Source organism: Larimichthys crocea, chromosome XXIII (genome assembly GCF_000972845.2).
Source record: "Larimichthys crocea isolate SSNF chromosome XXIII, L_crocea_2.0, whole genome shotgun sequence".
In the NCBI taxonomy this organism is placed as follows: domain Eukaryota; kingdom Metazoa; phylum Chordata; class Actinopteri; family Sciaenidae; genus Larimichthys; species Larimichthys crocea.
Genome location: NC_040033.1, coordinates 11,849,186 through 11,869,015, shown reverse-complemented (window position 1 = coordinate 11,869,015; position 19,830 = coordinate 11,849,186). Strand labels below are relative to the sequence as shown.

At 41.1% G+C, this 19,830-nt stretch overlaps 1 protein-coding gene across 4 annotated transcripts in view; it reads right to left on the bottom strand.

Annotated features, from left to right (window-relative positions):
- dok6 (docking protein 6) overlaps window positions 1-19,830 on the bottom strand; it is a 43,732-nt gene that overhangs the window by 13,479 nt on the left and 10,423 nt on the right. For all 4 annotated transcript variants that reach the window (XM_027274406.1, XM_027274408.1, XM_027274407.1 and 1 more), the window contains 2 exons: window positions 6,794-6,901; window positions 3,120-3,234 (listed from right to left, as the gene is read on the bottom strand). In XM_027274406.1, coding sequence (XP_027130207.1) covers window positions 3,120-3,234; window positions 6,794-6,901 — 223 coding nt within the window. The remainder of the gene's footprint in view (window positions 1-3,119; window positions 3,235-6,793; window positions 6,902-19,830) is intronic.

Here is a 19,830-nt window from a genome sequence, read left to right as displayed (position 1 = left end):
TGTTAAAAGCACATATAAATATTATCTTCGATGTCTGCCTTATTCTGAAAATAGAGGCCCCCAATCTTACACACTGGACCTTTAAAGACACAGGTGTCAAACATATAGTCCACAGGCCTGAATCTGACACACTGGATGATTTTGCAGTGTGAAAAAAACCTGAAACGACGAAAGGAAGGAAGGAAAAAAACAACGAAAGGAAGGAAGGAAGGAAGGAAGGAAGGAAGGAAGGAAGGAAAAAAACAACGAAAGGAAGGAAGGAAGGAAGGAAGGAAGGAAAAAAACAACGAAAGGAAGGAAGGAAGGAAAAAAATGATGAAAGGAAGGAAAAAAACAACGTAAGGAAGGAAGGAAGGAAAAAACAACGTAAGGAAGGAAGGAAGGAAAAAACAACGTAAGGAAGGAGGGAAGGAAGTAAGGAAAAAAACGACGAAATGAAGGAAGGAAGGAAGGAAGGAGGGAGGGAAGGAAGGAAGGAAAAAAACCACGGAAGGAAGGAAGGAAAAAAAACTACGCTTGTTGTATTAATACTGAATTTACTGAGCAGTGTCAGTACTAATGTATGGGGGCGACAGGGCCAGAGTCAGGCACACTAAAACTTTCTTTAGAAATTTCCTAGTTATAATTATTATGACTCTGTGTAGAAAGTTGTATCTACAACATGTGACAGCCGGCACCTAAAGGGGGGGGGGCATTTATTGTAAGACTGATTTTTTTTTTTTAATTTGGAGGCTAAGTGGAGACAAATGATTTCACAAATCAATTTTGGAAGTTTGCTGGCAGTCTGTTTGTGAATACCAATTTTCCTTCCTGTTAAGTCATTAAAAAATATAGTGTTTACAATGCAGAAGATTTCCAATTGTCTTATGTGAGCTTTTGCTGAGAGTTACTCAAGTATGAAATGAGGCAAATGCCGGAGTTAGTTATCATTCTGAAGCTCCTTAACGCCAGGCCCAGTGGAATTCTGGGATATGTAACTATGACCAGTGATGTGTACAGAGACACACGTGGCAGGGGCAGGAACGCCGCAGTGTTTCTGTGTGTATATTAATCAAAAGTCCACCCGTGATTGTGTAACATTGGTGGTGGTAATACTTTAGCTTGTTACCATCTGACAGCCTGTTTGTCAGATTAACTCGGTGTCCAGTGGCACAGATCTACACAAGTTTGCAGGGTGAAAGAAAGGTCTGCTGCTGCCTGAAGCACTTCATTCACTCACACACACACACACACACACACACACACACACACACTCAGACAGCAGCTCTGCACTCATTCCTCCCTGGATTCAGCCTTTCTTATTCAGAGTTACTATGGCCTTTAAGTACCTCTAAACTCCCACACTTTTAAGGCCACTGAGTGGGAAAATCGGCTAAACAAACACTTCATCAGCACAGAGGCAGCCTCGCTGGTCTATGTGCCATGCATGAAGAAATATGGTGGGAGGATGTCTGTGCGCGTGTGTGTGGAGGTGTAGGATGGAGAAGTGTTTTGAGTTAGCGGAGAGGGTGTGAAGATGCAGGATGTGTCAGGATCCTTTGTGTTTCGTGATTTCAGCAGCAGGCTGTGGTTATACAGACGACTAATACAATAGATAATATTTTAAGCACAATTTCTTTGAAGCTATTTCCACTGTGGGATATCAGGAGCTGAGGCATTATCCAATCTGTAGGTCACGCTCTTCATCTTTTTATGGTGCATATTTGACAGATGCACACAACTGTCAAAACATGTACTATCTTTTTGTTCAGCTACTTGTTTCACTGACAGCGCTGGGTGGAGGTATCAAAAGGTTATTTTTAAAAATAAGATAACAGGCGATCATCGTGAGGCTTAATTATTTGAGGTTTCTTACAGGCAACTCTTCAAAATGATCTGTCTTCTTTGGATGGAGGCCCTCAGATAAATTTGATGCTTGCTTACTAACTGCCAGGATGAGTTTCCAGATCCAAACTTTCCACTGATATCGCACTGTAGTGGAAAATCAATGTGCCAAATTAGCATCTAATGTAGGTGAGCTCTCACGTAACCTGACCCAGCTGGATTTGGAAAAATCAGCTCTGGAACACATTTTACTTTTTCTTTCACCGTAGAAAGCAGCAAAGTGTGTAATTTTAGTACTAAAATTGATGGCGATGGATTAAAATGACACACAAATGAATGAGAGTCACAGAAAAAAACGAGAAATATAATGTGTTCTTCGTCCTGTGTCATCAAGCGAAATGCAAGTGAGGGGCGAAAATGTAAGGGGGTTTCAGGAAGTGAAGGACTACGGGAGGTCGGTGGACACACGGTGATAGTGACATCCATATGGTGGTGCGAGGGGGGGAGGGCTCTTGGCGTGGAAATGAGCCAAGAGAGAGAAAGGGGGAGAAAGAATGAGTGATCATGGGATACAGCGTAAAGGCAATGGAGAGTTCACCGCTCCAAGTTCAATATTATTTCCCCTGAGGTTTACTGCTACGTCGATGAGATATTTGATTGTTGCACACACATGCACACGCATTCAACAAGGATGGAGATAAGATTGAAATGTTCATCCTTGTCTGTTTAGTGGCAGCACATTAAAGCGCATCCACCTTATCTAGCCCCCTGGCTTCCTCTTCACCCGGCTCCATTTATTTGCAACTAAAGAGCACGACCGACCATGTGCAGCTCATATGCCTCTTTTGGCTTCCTGTCCACGTATTAGAGACAATCTCTATTGTTACACTCCATAATTGGGCCGAAACACACTGCAAATGATGCCCGATATCGTTTTTCATACCTGCAGTATGAAAATCAATATTTCTGGAACAGATCCTCCCACTTCTTAATATAGCGGCAAATGAGCATCACTTGGCTCAACTCCAATTCTCCACTGCTTCTATCACCTTCTCTCTTTCTCTTTCTGCCTCTCACTTCTGATTCTTCCTCCGCTTCCTGACAAACTTTTCTCGCCAACCGAACCCTCCCAACTTCTCATCCAACACATTCATGTCTTTGCATGCAAAAAAAATTACAAAAAAAACAAACACCCCGGTGTGCTGCTTTCCTCCCCTCCCATTTGCTACCGTGGCGGAGAAAAAAGAAAGGGGGGGGACTAATTTGAATTTTGAATGGGGAGGAAAGTCACTTACCTGATTCACAGGAAAATGTCTTGGATGTGTCGTCACAGAAGATGATCGCAACAGCGTGCTTTTTTGTCTCCCGTGGCATCCGGGTAATGTTCTTGATGTTATGGAGCTCAGTGATCTAAAGAGGAAGGAGAGAATGGCAGCAGCACATTACCTTGAATGAACACAGCAAGCAGCAGCAGCAGCAGCAAGCCTTAATTGCCGTCGTGCACTGCTTCACTGAAAGTGCAATAGTTGTTAGAGGCTTAGCATATAAAGGATGGCTAAGTAAAATAGAAACGTGGACGATCTTGTGGGAAGAAATCATCCACGACGTCAGCTCTCTGCGGCAGTATAGTGTGTAGTATGTAGCCTAATGCACTGCTATTTATTTTAAAAGCACTTTATGAATAAATGCGACCTGATGTTTATTCTGTATACATTGTGCATCCACTGTTCAAGTGCCTCTCCTTGAAACTGCTTTTTTCAGTCGTTGCGATCAAAAGCATCTAAATCACTTTACCGGGAGATTGATCGCGAATGAAAAAAAAAAAGATTACATTTAATTGAATATCACCCGCATTTACAGGCCATTTTGTTCAACAGTCTTCTCTGTGTTCACTCTGCCTGGGAGATAAGGCCCATTACATAATTGTAGTCCATTGTGTGCTAACTGTGGGCCCTTTGCCAGGCTGTTGGGAATGAATTAGCTGGGCTCACTGCCCGTATAGTAAAGCTTGACTGTTTAAGGTTAAAAGACCAGACCTAATAACACACACAACATATGTGGACTACGGATTTCTTTGCTCGATAACATTACATATAATAAATCCCCCCCTCTGATCTGAGTCATCCACTGCTGAACATTCAAGTATTTCAATGGCAAAGCAAGGAAATGCAAAAAAAAAAAAAAGGGCGATGGATATGAAAGATAGCAGATATTTTTCATTTGTTATTTCTTATCCCCTTCGAAGATAGTATCTAAATATTTTATATGAGGTGATTTCTTTTCACCCCCTCTGAAGATACAGTATGTATTTGTCCTCGGGCAGGTTATTCATACATATAACTGCCACAAGGCAAGCACCAACAGTGGGAATTTCTGAGCCGTGAATTCCACCACCATTTCATCTCTTTTTGTCCGCGCTCAGTGTGTAACTGTGCATGTTTAAGTCTATGTGTGTAGGCGTAAATCTCATTTTAAGAAGGCTCTATAGCCATGCTTTAGCAGCTCTGTCCAGCTATACTTAAGGGTTATATGCTTACAGCTTGCTACGATGCAAATGAGGTTCCCTGTCTCCCCTGTCCCTGTGAGGTTACAGCATCAATAAAGTGATTGTAATACAGTCAAATAGGAGCATGAATTTCCCAAATTTCATGCCAATTACTGGAATACTTGTTCATATATATCAAATTTCATGCCAATTACTGGAATACTTGTTCATATATATCACTAAATTACAAAAGTCAGTGGAATTCATCCTCTGGGGACCATCAATGTCTCTCCAAAATGTCACGGCAATCGATCCAGTAGTTGTTGAGATATTTCACATATATTTTCAAGTGGTGGAACCAACCGACTAGCAGCGCTAGTGTGTTTAAAACCAATCACTCCTCTTTGCTTTGCTGGTATTTAGGCATTTAAATACCGCTCCATCTTTCCACTTTAGCTGCTTCTGTCGGGGAGCTCAGGAGAGCTCGAGAAAAGTAGCACACAGGAAAACAACTTTTCGCAGGGCTAAAAATATTTCTCAAAATATTCATGGTTTGTTTTACCGTGTGGACCAGCACTCAGACAGAGAAACGGGGGAGATAGAGAGAGAGAGAGAAAGAGAGTGTGGGAGTAGGGGGGGAATATATAGAGTGAGGAAAAGAAAAAAAGCGGGAAAGAAAGCCAATCCCCTTTGTGTTGATTCTGTAAATCAGCCACCAGTGCAGCCTATTTCCTCCCAAAGCACTGCAGCGTTGAATGAAGCCTTCAGACGGGACCTTTCTTGATCTCTGTGGCGATGCATTACCAGGTGCACTGGTGCATGTGTGCACTCATCGCTCACTCCAGCGGTGGGTGTATGAAATGCCTTCTGGGACGGGCGGGGGGGTTACAGTTGCACAGGACGGCCCGTGTGACAGCATGATGCAGTGGGTAGACAGACGCTTCATTCACAATACATGGCTGATGACTCTAGCAGCGAGGGACGCTGACAAAGTGGATCAAAACATGTACGTTGCATGATTTCAGGGAAGTTTAGTAAAACTCGAATGATTTCCACTGTGTTTAAGAAATCCCCAGTTTAATTCATAATTACACAGCAGCAGACAGCCGCTTACAGACGACTGAATCAGTTCTCAAACTGGAGCCACGTAGGAAACCTGGTGTCAGAGTCCCCTATCATCTGCTGTTATCTCCTCTCATTACTATAAAACAGCGTTCACGGTGATACTCCTTTAACATCATCTCCCCTCACCATGATAATGAGCCATAATTGAGTATTTCAAAGGGCTTAAGAGGTGGGGAGAGAGATATTATACTTTGGATTATTACTTTGAAAAGGGAGAGAAAAGGCCCCAGAGGAGAAGATTAAGTTGCAAAATGTGTCTTAATGGACCTTTAACTCCATCATCTGGGGCCAATGGACATAACTTTCTATATAAAGATATAAACAAGGTTCTCACTACGATACAGCTGAATGCTCAGTGCTACAGTAGCATTAACTTCATCGGTTTAATATGAACACTGTAAAAAAACACCCACCTTGAGTCACGTTGTGAAAAACTGTCGATTTCAGAGAATAGATTTTATGCCTAAATTCAATCCCAATTTCTCACTTTGTGGTGGGCGACCATTGGCATCAGATTTTATCAGCTAAAGCTAATTAATTCCACCAGTTGGCTAAATTGCAAAATGAAACCCTTGGCTGTTGTGAGATGAATGTGTTCGGCATGCCGATGCAGCAGTAGCATTTAGTCTCGGCCAGAGACTGTTCCCTGGAGAGTGACGCACCAGGTTTAATCTTCTTTTGGAATTCAAAAAGACAAAAGAAGTACTTTAACATTTCAGATCCTCTGGGGACGACAAATATATATCTACAACAGATCAGACGGGAATATTTGTGTGATGGTAGTGTTAGACAAAGGTCAGGGTGTTCGTACTCTGTATGATTAGGAATATTGATTCCTAATTTCATGGCCATCTGGTCACTTCATGTCGTATTATTCTGACAGACCACAGGGCTGACTGACATCAGGCTACAAAAATGTCAAATTAAACCCCTTGTTTAAAGCATGGCTTGTATACCACACAGAAATAAATATCCATAAATGCTTACACCTTAATAAAACTGCTTTAGGGTTGTAACACATGACAAATTTTATGATTAATTTCACAAATAATCATATTAATCTTTGGTCCAAAATGTCTGAAAACTGAAAATGGCAATCTTAATTACTGGAAGCTGTCATAAGATTAGTTTTTTTTTGTCTGTTAATATGTCTGACATTCTATTATATATGTAAATTAACTAACAGAGAAAATTATTTGAATATTAATCAATATTTAATTTTCTGTCTATCAACAAATTGAATATTAGACAAATTCTTTCAGCTCGAATGCTCAAAAAGGTAAATCAAGAGAAAGACAAAGACAGACTCATCAGAATGTAACTGGTAATGTGCTTCGGTCATGTATCATGTGTGTTTACCTTGTGGAAGCTCCTGAAGTACGCCGCCTTCTCGTCTGGGTACTTCTCTAACCGTCGGGGGCCTTTACTGGAGGCCTTCTTGAACACCAGCCAGCACCTCCGGAAGATCTGACAACAGAGAACGATGGCAGCCCCGTTACTAAGCCACAATTCTCCCAGAGCAAAGAAAAACACCCAAAGAAAATACATTAAGGTAACAGGAGATATAGACTACAGCAAAACACAAACGGACTGTCCAGATAGGTCGATTCCTTCTAACCACAAAATAATAGACCAGGAAAACTCAACCTGACATCATATCAACAGGACAGAAAAATCAACAGCTGCTATATACCAAAGCACAGAGCAGAGAAATCAATGCCAGCTTCCATCCTAGAAATCAACCTTACTGTTAACCACTAAAATCCACCTCAGCAAAATCTCCAAACATCAAAGCAATTCAACACTTTAAAAAAGCAATGAATGTTGTTTTTTTTTTCATTGATCAAAATATAGATTTGCCTCAGGGTTTCGTTCATCTTGTTTACCACAGGAAAGCAGTGACATAAAGCACGGAAAGCTGATTCTTATCCTGATTATATACTTAAGCAAACTGATGACACAATGAGAGGAAAGGCGCCGAACACAAGACTTGGCAAAGGGAAATTAAACCATTACGCCTCATGAATCAAACACCTCTGAAAATAGTTAATGGAATGCATCTCATTTATTATTAATGCATTTAGATAATGCACTAATCGGTTGTGCATTATCTGAGTTTCAAGACTCACTGTAAATTATTTCATTTTCGTCAATGGCATCTCCAATTCCCTTCTTATGAGCTTACAGGCCATGCAGACATTCATGCTTATACTACAATTCAAGAATTTGTTAATCTCAGTCCTCCAAACTTTGATGAGATCAAGGATTAGGAAAAACCAATTCACTGGTTGCATGCTTATGTCAAAGTTTTTGTGGTTCCCAGTCTTTTCAAGAAATCATTTTCCATTTGACAGGCCAGTGAAAGAAGTAGGATAAATTTGATTGTCCAATATGGTACTTTTGCCACATAAGGTCAGTGTATTGGGATCCCACTGCCTAAACTAAAGGTCTTAATGCTCCACAGGCTATAACTGAGAGTGATAGTGGAAGTGGAGTCAGCCTGTTATGTTTGACAGAAGGAGGAATGAATATCTCACATGCAAGGTAAAGCAATAACACCGACAAGACAGCCAGCATGCTGGTTTGTATTTTACGCGGAGGTGTTGGCATTGTAGGTATTGGCTGAGAATTTGGTTTGATTTCCTAAAAGTGTCTTTCTATTGCATAAGCTACACCCACCAAAACTGCGTTACAGCTGAAGGAATATAAAAAATACAAGTTAAAATGTTTTGCTATGAACGAATGTAGGTTAGTTAAAAAAAACAAAAAAACATTTAATTTATTCACTGTTTTTAGTTCAAAAATTAACGTCCTAATTCTGGATATTTTATTTATTTATTCATTTCAGCCCCAGTTTCTCAGTGAATTGACTTTATTCTTAATGGTAATATGGCAAACATGGGCTACAACTGCAGGCATTAAAGTGTATTTCAGAATACGTGCATACACAAACAGATATTGTTCCAGAATTGAAATTAGAGCAAGAGCGCTGAACATTTCAAATTCACCAAATAACTTGTGTTCCCGAGAGCTTTGAACAAACCGCACTCTACTGCACAAGCTTAACAACTTTATAACTTAGTTTCAACCTGAAGAAAATGTGCTTCCACTTATGAAAGGCTGCAAAGCACACACTCTGTTTCACTTTCTTGCCACACAATGTGAACGCACACACAAAGTCTGTCTCTTTCTCTTTCTCTGGTGCAGCAGATTATTGTACATTGTATTGATTTCTGGACCACAGTCTGGCCCACACACCAGCTGAAGATGACACAAATACTTGGTGTTGTACATTCAAGGTCAAATCATGAAAAGGGATATGCAAATATACATGCATATTTATGTGAACTCAAAAAAGGACTGCGAAATACAACATTTCTTTGTTCTGTATATATGTTCTATATATATTGTGGCATCATGAGCTCGTTTTTTAAGCAGCTTACTCAGATTAAGAAGCAGGACATTTTCTCACCCCATAAAGAAAAACTTCATCCCCACAAAATTTGGAAAATGTATGAATTTCATTGGATAGCAACGTCTCTGAGGATCAATAAAAAGAGTTATTAATATTCCACTGTATCACCCCACAGCAATACTTGTGAAGCCGGAATTTCAAAACATCACCTTCCTCTTTACAAAACCAGTGTCACAATGTAAAAAAAAAATCCAATATAGCCACAACAGTGCAGTTGAGAGGCAGATTAAGTGTGATGGCCAATAGCTTATGAGTCCTATGTGGTTGCCTATCTTTAATAGTGGGACCCTTCTATTTCCTAGTGGAGACAGCCGCTATCACTCTGCCTGATGTATGATTGCCCTGGGCCGCATGGTTGTGTTGGGGAACCATAGATGTACGATTAATTTGTTTACTCAGCTGGTGTACTTCATAAAAGGCCCACTGAGTTGAACTTGGCACTTTGCAGTAATTGACTAGAGTGGATCCCTAGGTCCTTATCGGTCTGCCTTGATGGGTCTCCATTCTAGTTAAGTGTTACCCAGGCCCATTATAAACAGCAAACAACAGAAAAAGTGCACTACACACTCTCTAATGCACCGTGGATCATTCTCTACACCGTCCATAAAATGCTTTACGGAAGTATGGAAACAAAGGCGTGATAAAGATCATACTCAAAATTGAACATACTGTATTTATTTGCATAATAATGCCTGTACAGATAAAACAAAACTGCAGCTTTGACAGAAATACAAGCATAGATGTGGATCCTTTCTGACAATGGCCATTATCTCATTTGCGACTTTTAAACAGTGAAATAGCTAGCCTCAATTCCCTTTTGGGAGCTTGAATCAAAGCAATGCTGCCTGCTTGCCACACACAAGTAATTCACCCTAGGAGTGCTCAGATTAAGTAATTATACCAGCACAAAAGCAAGCTCAGTGAGATAGCTTCTGCATAATAAGAACTAGGGGGTATGAATGGAGAGGGCTTAATTTTGCCTGTTCCACAGTTGTCACTGCTTTGTCAAGGCAGTCCTATTCTCGAGCTGCTGGTGGTTCTTATTCAGAGACACTCTTACACTGATTGTAATTACACAGACGTGAATGAGACTCTCCGCTGGTTTGGCTGGCAACTCATTTAATGCCAGAACAGAGCAAAATACACTGCTTGGATGGCGATGAAACCCAAGTCACCAGTCGCAGAGAAAAATAGATGAAGAGGATCGCTGTGGTAGAAGCAGTTCCTCTTCCCCCCATCCTGTGGTATACCTTTGGTCATTTACACAAGTAGTAGTGGCAAAGCTTTTACTAAATAACAAAATTTAATTTGGCATGTTAACATCGGTAAAATGACTCTAAATTGTCTGTAGGTGTGAATGGTTGTTTGTCTCTATGTGCCTTGCGATGAACTGGCAACTTGTCCAGGGAGTACCCCGCCTCTCGCCCAATGTCACCTGGGATAGGCTCCAGCTCCAGATAATGTTTGTATGTATACATGTACATCGGTAAAATGGCGTGCCTGTAACCAAAACGCAACTCATTGACAATGTCACATGATAGCCTGGATTGTTTAGGTCCTCTGACCCTTGCAGCTTTGACTTACTTGCATTAAGTTATGACACATCTTGTCTGTTTGTTTCTTGTTTTCAGAAGTCGTGTATGGAGAAACTGTAGACCAGGCATTGACAGTGATGGTGGTAAAAGGGTATAGTGGCAAAGCAACAAGACAACAAGACTTCAACAACAGCAGAGAAGCAATAGTCAAATCTGCTAGAAATAAAAACGTGAATTTAATTTGACCAAAAACGATTAAACCAAATCGTAACAGAAGTTGTCACATGACACTTTCCATATACTGTAGAGAAGGTATAAACTCTACTCTTTAAGATATTATTTACATACACAAAGAGTTGGCTCTGCGTGCCACTAAGATGCACCTAAATATGGCATAAAATCCTCTCAAGAGACATATCCACATGAAGTATTGTGTCATCAGCATATGGACATAGATGCCATGACTCCACCAGGCAGTACTCTGGTATATAGATAAAAAAAGTATTGGTATCAAAATACATTCGTGAGGAACTCTTCAGCCCAGTCTGAGTATTTGAAAGAATTTGATGATTATGATTAAGTACCAGAACTAAATTTTTTGGCACAAGCTCCTCTGCCTGGTACAAACAACATTAATTCACCTGAAGTCACACTGGCTCTACTAATATTGTGACTTGCTCCATCCATTTGAGTCACTTTGACCCAGAAACACACTTTGAGTTTTAAGTGTCTCTGAAGAGGAAAGTCTCAGATTTATAGCAATACCAACATTATAAAAATGTGTTTCTGGGTCAAAGTGGCTCAAAATGATTGAGCACATTACCTTTGCTTTGAGTAATTCTGAATGAATTCATTTGAGTAACAATTTCTTTTTTTTACCCGATTCTCAGCAGCTTCTCAACAGGGATCCTCTTAAAGACTAAATATGAACTCTGAAGTCTTTCCCTGTAGGCCTGATTGTCAGATCTCAACCTCAAAGTGTGATTAATGTGTGAAAGGCTTGTTATTAAAAGTTAGTCAGAGAAGACTGTCTCATGTGTCCGCGCATACTCTCACTCAATACATACCTGCCGGGAAACACACATAATCACCACCATCTCCTCGCTTTTCCATAATGGTAGGTCAAATATAGCCTCCATATGTAAGTCTCTTGAAAACAAAATTATTCATCTGACACGCTGATTGAAACGGTACTTCAATGAACAGCAAAATTCAGCAGGTCACGAGGATCACAAAACACGAGAACATCAAGATTTAAAGAAGTAATATTATTGTGTACTCATTTAAATTCTGGGAGGTGGGATGAACCCACAGGGCCACTGGAATCCAAATGAGATTGGGTCATTAAAATTTAACACTTCATTAACACAATCTTAGAATGATTTATTAAAGAAAATTATTTTTCCAGCACTAGTTGCCAACCACGGTGGTTGTGGGTGGTGTGTGCATGTGTGTCTCTGTCCTCTTCATTAATAAGTAAACAGACCAAAAACAGAAATGAATATGAGGAAAACAAACAAAAATCCTCTGCCTTGTTTTCATGGTTTAAAATGTCCAGTATGTTTGTGTGTATGTTGTTTGTATGTGAATTAATGCAGCAATACATTGTGTGGTTTGATTATAGGTACATTTATTTAAAAATCTTGAATTTAAACCTTGGATTTAACCTGTAAATTGTACAACTGATTGGACATACACACATGTTTTTATGAATCGTGACAGCGTAGATCAAAACCATCATCTCTATTATGCATTAGCACTGTCAACCAGGACAGGTGTGACAAGAGGATCTGCAATTTTCAACAGCAGATTATGGAGAGCATCCAGCCACAACATGCAGTACAGTGAGTGTAGATTTGTGTGTATTACAAAACACAATATACATTATAAATATTACTTTAAATAGAAACTTAAAACAAATGGCATCCAGGTGGCATGGGGGATAAAGGTGCTGACTATGTAATCGCAATGTCCCTGATGTGAGTCTCACTGGGGTCCTTGTGTTCTGTCCTTTTCTCTGATAACGGGGAAAAAATCCCCCCAAATTATTAATTATCCTTCAGCAATTGTCCCAAACGGAGCAGCCAGGCAGTCATGACCTTTACCTTTTTTATTTGTCTCTATTTATTTAATCCATTTTGCTGCAGTGGGTGAAGTTGGTTGCAGGACAATAATCAGTAAAGCACCAGTCGAATCCAGGCTGGTATGTATGAGATGCCAGAGGGAAGCCACATGACAACATGCCAAGAGTTTGCATAAAAGGCACATGAAGGATTCCCAAAGTAAATATTCTGAGGTCAGATAAAACAAAGGCCGAACACTTTAGTTCTCATGCAAAACTCTGTATCTAGAAAAACCCAAGCTAAGCTCATAATCCATGTAAGCTCTCTTCCATGACGAGCAGTGGTGGTGACATCAGTTGTAGAAACGGGAGGGCTTCTAAGGATACAGAAGAGAAAGAATGCAAACAGTTGATGGGAACCTGCTTCAAAGTGCTCAAGATCTTTGATTACAATGACTTACAGCTTCAAGTGAAATCAACACTGAAATGGTCGTAGAGCGGCCCAGCCAAAGTCACAATTTCAATTCCACTGAAAATATGTATAATGGAATAGCTTTAAAATTGGTTTTCACAAGCACTATCCATTCAATTCGACTGACCTTGAAGAAATGTGTAAAAAAAATACCAAGAAAACTTCTAAGAGCAAGTTTTCATTTTGTCCTTGTGTCGTATTTTGTGACTCTTTCTAAAAATGTCAAATCTATTTTGGATTCAACCTGCAACACAAAAAAAAAAGTCAACAGGGTTCAATGCATTGTGAAAACATTGTTCCAGATGTGAATAAGATACTCTCTGAAATGCATCTCTGTATGACTCTACACTATCAAAAAACAATAAGTACACCGCCACACAAAGCAAGGCAAGTGTGTAAAATAGGTGGCGGCAGAAAAAGCAACAAACTGTAGAGAACATTTCAAGGGCAATCCCTTCACTTTTAGGGAGGTCTGTCTGTGGCAAGGAAAACACTTCAGGAGGCACTTGGCAAGGTGCAGCAGGTTCATCAACACCAGCTCCACTACAAAAACCACACTGAGACTGTTGTTTGAGGCCGCCAGGATCCAAAGTTCGAGCCAGACAGACAGATGGAAGCAGACTGTCTGATGAAATCTTCTAAAATAAAAAAAAGTGGAGAGTGGAGTTTAACTCTGGATCCTAACACGTATTATTGTCAGATGAGAGAGTGTATAAAACTGTGACTGAGAGGTCTGGTAAAGAATTTAAGAAGTCAGACACCTCACGGGCCTCAGTAATGAGCCATCTTTGAAGTCTTAGTCATTTTCCGTAAGTGGCCTCAAACACAAAGTCCATTCACTTTCACTCAGAGCATTATCAAACTTCTGGTATTATTAAAGAACTGTCTAGCCTCTCAATAAAATATGAGCCCTATTTCCTCCACAGGCAAAATCACTTGTCATTTGGATGAACTGAGGAACTGTCTAAAGACATGAAAATGATTTCCAATGACAGCCTGCTTCAGGTAAATGACTAATCACAAGGCAGAGTAAAAATAGCCGGCTGTTAGATTCTCAGGAGTCTAGTGAATATTGAAACACAATCGTAATACCTCAGAGGCGCAAATGCATTTATTATTCCTCAGATATTTCTTTTTTTTTTAAAAACGGGACGAATGTGGGATGGGTTCTCGAAGATGTGTCCTACAAACTATGATTTAAAGATGATTACAGCTGCACTTACTGGCAATACAAGACACAAGAGCACTTCAATCAACGCAGCCAGGCACGAAGATAACAGATCAGATTTAGCTGGTACTTAGCGTGAGCTATGTTTTAACAGGATTCGGAACAAAAGAAATGAATTTCTAACCTTGTATCCACAAAGAAAAGGGACCCATTATGCTCATTTCCGGCTCTATATTTTTAGACACTCCACTATAGAGTAGCTTTGTATGATTCACTGTACAAAAACATCCTAATTTATACTGATGCAGCAATAAGGGGGGGCAGCCCTAGTGCTTGTGAACACCAGTTCTTCATAACTTAGCTTGGACTGCCATGATATGAGGCAAGTTGAGGCAGTCATCCTCTCTAGCCCGGTAATTGTACAACTAACTTTTCCTGGATTGGGAGCTCAGAGCGCCAGTGGAGTGTTGGTGTTTTAACATTATATATTTAGTACAGGAGTTTTGACGGCCAAGAGTGCTGGTGCTTCCAATCCCAGTCCGTTACCAGTTAGCAGTAAGGACATGAGAGGGAAAACTAGAAAATATGTAACTTTCCCTCACAGCTGAAAAAGCACTTTCTGTGAGGCGTACAAAAAATTTTAAGAGTAGTCCGGAGCAGAGTGCTCGAATAATTTAGCAAGTGAATTATGGAGAAGAGACTTAAATTTTTTTGGCATTTAAAATAAAACCTGAACTGAAAAAGCAAACATTGGCATTGAAACAAGTACTGGCAGTGAAAAAAGTAGCCCTGAAAAATAAAAACTGCTCTGGTCCCATAGCGGATGACAAGCCGACATTGGAACAACAGACTTTAGAAATGTTGAAATGTTTCCCATGTTTCTGAAAATGTTGCATTCAGTGCAGTCTGAAATCTGAACTTTCTCCACACAGGGATTACTTGAACATATGTTTACACTTTTGCCTCCATTTGGCCACCACTATTTATACTGTATATCCAAAAACTAAGGACAACTTCAAAAGACAAAGCAACCATCTGATACACACAGTTTTATCTGTGGTTGTGTTTTTTTCTGTCAAACCCCGAGCAGTAGTGCAGATGAAGTCTTCTCATTCAGCTCTGCATAAGGTTTAGTGCTCCCCTGGTGATAATGACGCCTGATGGACTATGACAGACCAGGCCCGGCAATATCAGCTCCTGGTGCTGGCAATCAATTTCAGACAGCGGCAGGGTCTGTGCCACGGTGTCCATCTTTATAATTTGATTTGTTATCAGGTCAGTTGTTACAGCAATCATAGCAGCGATCACTCCGGCAGCTACGACCTCAAACTCCTCTCCCCCCAGAACCTCCATGGACTGTTCGAGCATTTCAACAATCCTCTGCCAAATGCGACAAAAGTTTGTCTTAATTGCACCGCTGCTTCCTCTGTCACTCACTTCCCTTGCCGCCGGCTGTCACCTTTGACTCGAAACATAACTCTTATCCCACCCAACCTTCTCCCCCACCCTGTACCGAAATATATTTCCCGCCGCATCTAAAATGTTTGGACATCTCATAATTTTATAATTCGCCCCTGACTACAGCTGTTGGCAGGGGTGGCGAGCCAGCCGCGCCCCAGTTAATCATAGATTACTTTATCTGGGCCATTCCAAATCCTCATGTGTAATGCAGTGCTACCTCAGCAGCAAGTAATCACTGCCCCCCTCCCTCCATTCCAAACACACATACACTCCCCCTCCTCACTTTCTCTCCAATCCTGATTCGTCTCTGTCTCGCCTCTTGCCCTTCTGTCGTCACCCCCTCTCTTCTAAAATTTTCCTCTCCCATTCCTCATCTCATTCTTGTGTCTATGCATGATTGGACATTCTCATCAAACATTCATGAGCCAAACTGGTCCCGAAATGTAATATCATAGTATTAGTAACCCTTATTTTGACTTGTTAAGGCCTTGGCTGTGACTGGGTGGCATTACAGTTGAGTATTCATAGCTGAAAGCTGGATCACAATGTGGCATGAAATATGAAGGACAACAGTTTCCAGCTGATTCCTCAACCCCCAAAAGCAAAGAGTCCTCCTATCCAATATGAAAAAAGACTGCAAGGGCAAGTGGTATTAAAATGACCATGTAACCAGACAGAAATGTGAGAGGGCCATCCAAAGATTGAGAGAAAGCAAGGAAGGATGAAAAATAAACAAGAGCATGAAAGAAAGGAACTGAAATAAGAAGCCATAAAGAAAGAAAGTTGGCTTCAAAGTAAAGGTTGGAGAAGTGAAGCTGATCATGAGGTGGTGAGAGCAGCTGCTGCTGAAAAAGTGGAGTTTCAGAATAGGCCATAGAGGCGACTGGCTCTGGCTCTCCATTATAATCCATGATATATTATGCTTTTAAATAGGACTTGTGGTCAGAACACTGAGGGCAAATCACGGTGACTACTTCTTTCTGTATCATTCATAAGAATCCCTCTTCTCCCCCCCCTCTAACTCCAAACTTCAGACATAACAACACACACTGCTGTTTTTTAAACCTTGGAAAGCCACAAGCCGAGTCTTTTCGTGCCACCCCTGCTTCCAATTCTCATGCAAATAACATTTTTGAGTGCAGGGAGAGTGTTTCTACTGTTGTTTCTTATTACCGCGGGTGAGACGAGGGAGATGTTTGACCCATGTTGGGCAGTGCAGCCTTGAGCAGGGAAACATTAGTTAAAATGTCACACACACCGTGCAGATCCAGCCGTCGCGGCTACTGTAGCTGAGCAGTTCTTTTTTTTTTTCTTCTCTTTTTAAGCGCGGCACAAAAATAGCAGCCAAATTATTCTGAAGGAGATGTAGGTCAATATTGAAGTTTTTCTCTCAGGTGTGAGGGAGCGAAGAAGAGTAGGAGGAGGGATTTTTATTTTATTTTTTTTGTGGTGTAAACAGGGGCGGCATATTGCTCGTGTCGGCTTAGACTTCAGCTTCGCCGGCATCCACCCTGGGGCACTGGGTATAATGGAGATTCAAACTGACAAATGCTAGAAGAAAAAGACACAGTTTCTACAGGAGAAGAGAGGAGAAAGGATTACACCACAATCATAATCCCATAATCTACCAATACGGTTTTATAATGTTGCTTACTTCAGTGCGGTAAAGTTGTTCCATCGTATATTTTAGCCACTATTGATTCTCGTGACACTAAGGTTGGCAAGCATTGCTTGGCTACAACATAATCAAGGGCAGCGGTGGACTCGCATGCATGTGTAAAACATTTTTACAGTGGGGCAGTTTTACTTTTAGTCATCATTATGACAATTGCCTGCTCTTTAACCCATCTCTCATCCAAGCCTCTTTATGTACTACAGCTTTAGTCAGCAATCCTCTGCACACACACAAACACACACACACACAGCAATTTCCATTTAATCCATGTACAAGGCTGAAGCATTCACAGACAATAAGGCGCAGACAAAGAAGGATTTGACTACGGAAGAATACCCTCGCCGACAAGCATACTGAGACCCCCATAGACAGAAGGCAACAATGCAGAGCAGTGTTATTTTCTACCCTAAGACTGGAATGGAGTCGTCCAGGCTGAATGTTAAACTGAACCAAATCCATAAATGAAGAGGAATATGCTCTGAATACACAAAAGCACAAAACTCCATTTAGGTCTTGCTGTAATGTAGGCAAAGCCTTTTTAACTTTAGCATGTTGGTGCTCGCACCGCCGCCAGGCTTCCAGATAAAAATTAGCATCTAGGCCAACAGGTGAGGGGCTGTTACATGGAAACCAAATACAGAGCCTCACAAGTGACCGACTAGCCTCTGTGGGAAGAGAATATAAAGTAAGAGGATGAAAGGAGCTCTGGCCCTCAACCATGATGCAACTCCACCAATTGACTAGTTTAATTACCATTAGTTGACCACTTGATTATCATATCAATAAAGACTGTGAAATCCAATGAGGCACAGTCCCACTGCGCTGTGCTCCAGCAAATATTTGCAAGTTTAGCAGGATATTATGAAACCTAGAGTGTTTTCCAGGACTCTATGTGCGACCGTTTGTTATTTGAATTTCATCAGAACGCCCTAAAAGCGGTAATCCTCGTGCACTGGTGCAGTCACCCCCCTCCACCCAGCCCGAGGATTAATTCTAAAGAGGTACTCGCTCACTGATGTTCAGGTCGCTTCTCTGATACGGTTAGCTGGGGAGCTCTGTGTCTGCAACAACTACTCCCTCACAAACCAAGAAAGCAGAGATTTGTGTTCGCTGGAACTAACTTGACTCAGCCACATTTGGTCTGCGAATCAAAGGAGGGCGCTGGGGAATAAACACGTGCGTGCGCGCATGGAGGAAATGTGGAGGTGTACTTTTCTGCCACGAACGTGATCCGACGGAGTTGGCCATATTGTTTTTTTGTCTCATTTCCTCCCAAAGAACACACTCCGTTGGAATAAGTGGGCTGTGATTCGGTGTCACCGTGTGTGTCTCAGCATGAAATCATTGAGGAATGCAATTATCACTTCGCCCAACAGACATTTCTCTGAAATGTGAGCGGATAACTGGAAACATGAGAGGGGAGTGAGAAGGAAGGAGAGGTGTGTGTGTGTGTGTGTGTGCAGAGTAACACTAGTTAATGCTGACCCTAATGTGTGCTCTCAACTTCAAACTTCCTTTAGTTAAATTAGCTAAATCGGCTGGCGTACTTATGATTTACGAAGGGTCAAAAGTTTGCCACATTAAGGCCTCTTTCTTCTTTTATGTTTCATTCCGACGCTGCGTCCAATAACCTCATGTTTTCAATTGTTTTATGACTCTTAAGAGCCATTATTTTCTCCATTATGACCTTTAAATAATCAGCTCAAAGTGCCAACTGCCAAGGCTACTATTGTGTGCTCCATTTCCCTTGGCAGACCTTATCCAAAATTCATTCCCTGAACAATAATTCTTGAGGAGAAATATTAAAAGCTGTTTCATAGAAAGGGGATCAGATTGCCTTGGCCTGCACTTGAGGTCATTTCGGCTCATTAGAAGGGAGTGCGAATTAAAAAAAAAAAAACAGCTTTGCATGCGACTCGAGCGAGTTGGACCGGAGCGTCTCATGCCGAGCTGGGCAGGTAACAAACTGTCACCCCGGTGCTCAGTGAGAGGTAAACTGTCACCTCCTTACTATTAAAAGAACTCCCCTGAGAAAGAAAGAGGGAAGGGGAGGAGGAGAGTGCAGCGTACAAACTCATCTCCAAACAAACACAGCCCCCACTCAGACGGCTGACATGAACTGCCTGCTTTTTTTTTATTTTTTTATTTTCTACTCGCACAACACTCCCAAGGTCAAGGTTTTTTTTAACAACACATTAATAATACAGGGCCTTACAATTAGCGCCACATTAAACAGCCTTGTTTAGTCGACAGCTTGTGCAAATTTACATTAGATCAGGTGGAATTCTTTTTTTTTTCAAGACCCTAATAATGTTTACCTATGCGCCGCATCGAGTAAATTAAGAACACAGACACGAAGACAAGCCCCTTAGCACACACAGACACACAGCTGAGGCTATCTTTGGCTGCACACTGTACTGAATGTGCTTGGCAAGCAGGCTGATGAAAGGTAACAGCGGGAGTGGAACTCATTATAGATAGTGATTCAAATATAAAAAGGTAGGTGGGACTATTTTTTTTTTCCCGAAGAATAACTTCTTCTGGTCCC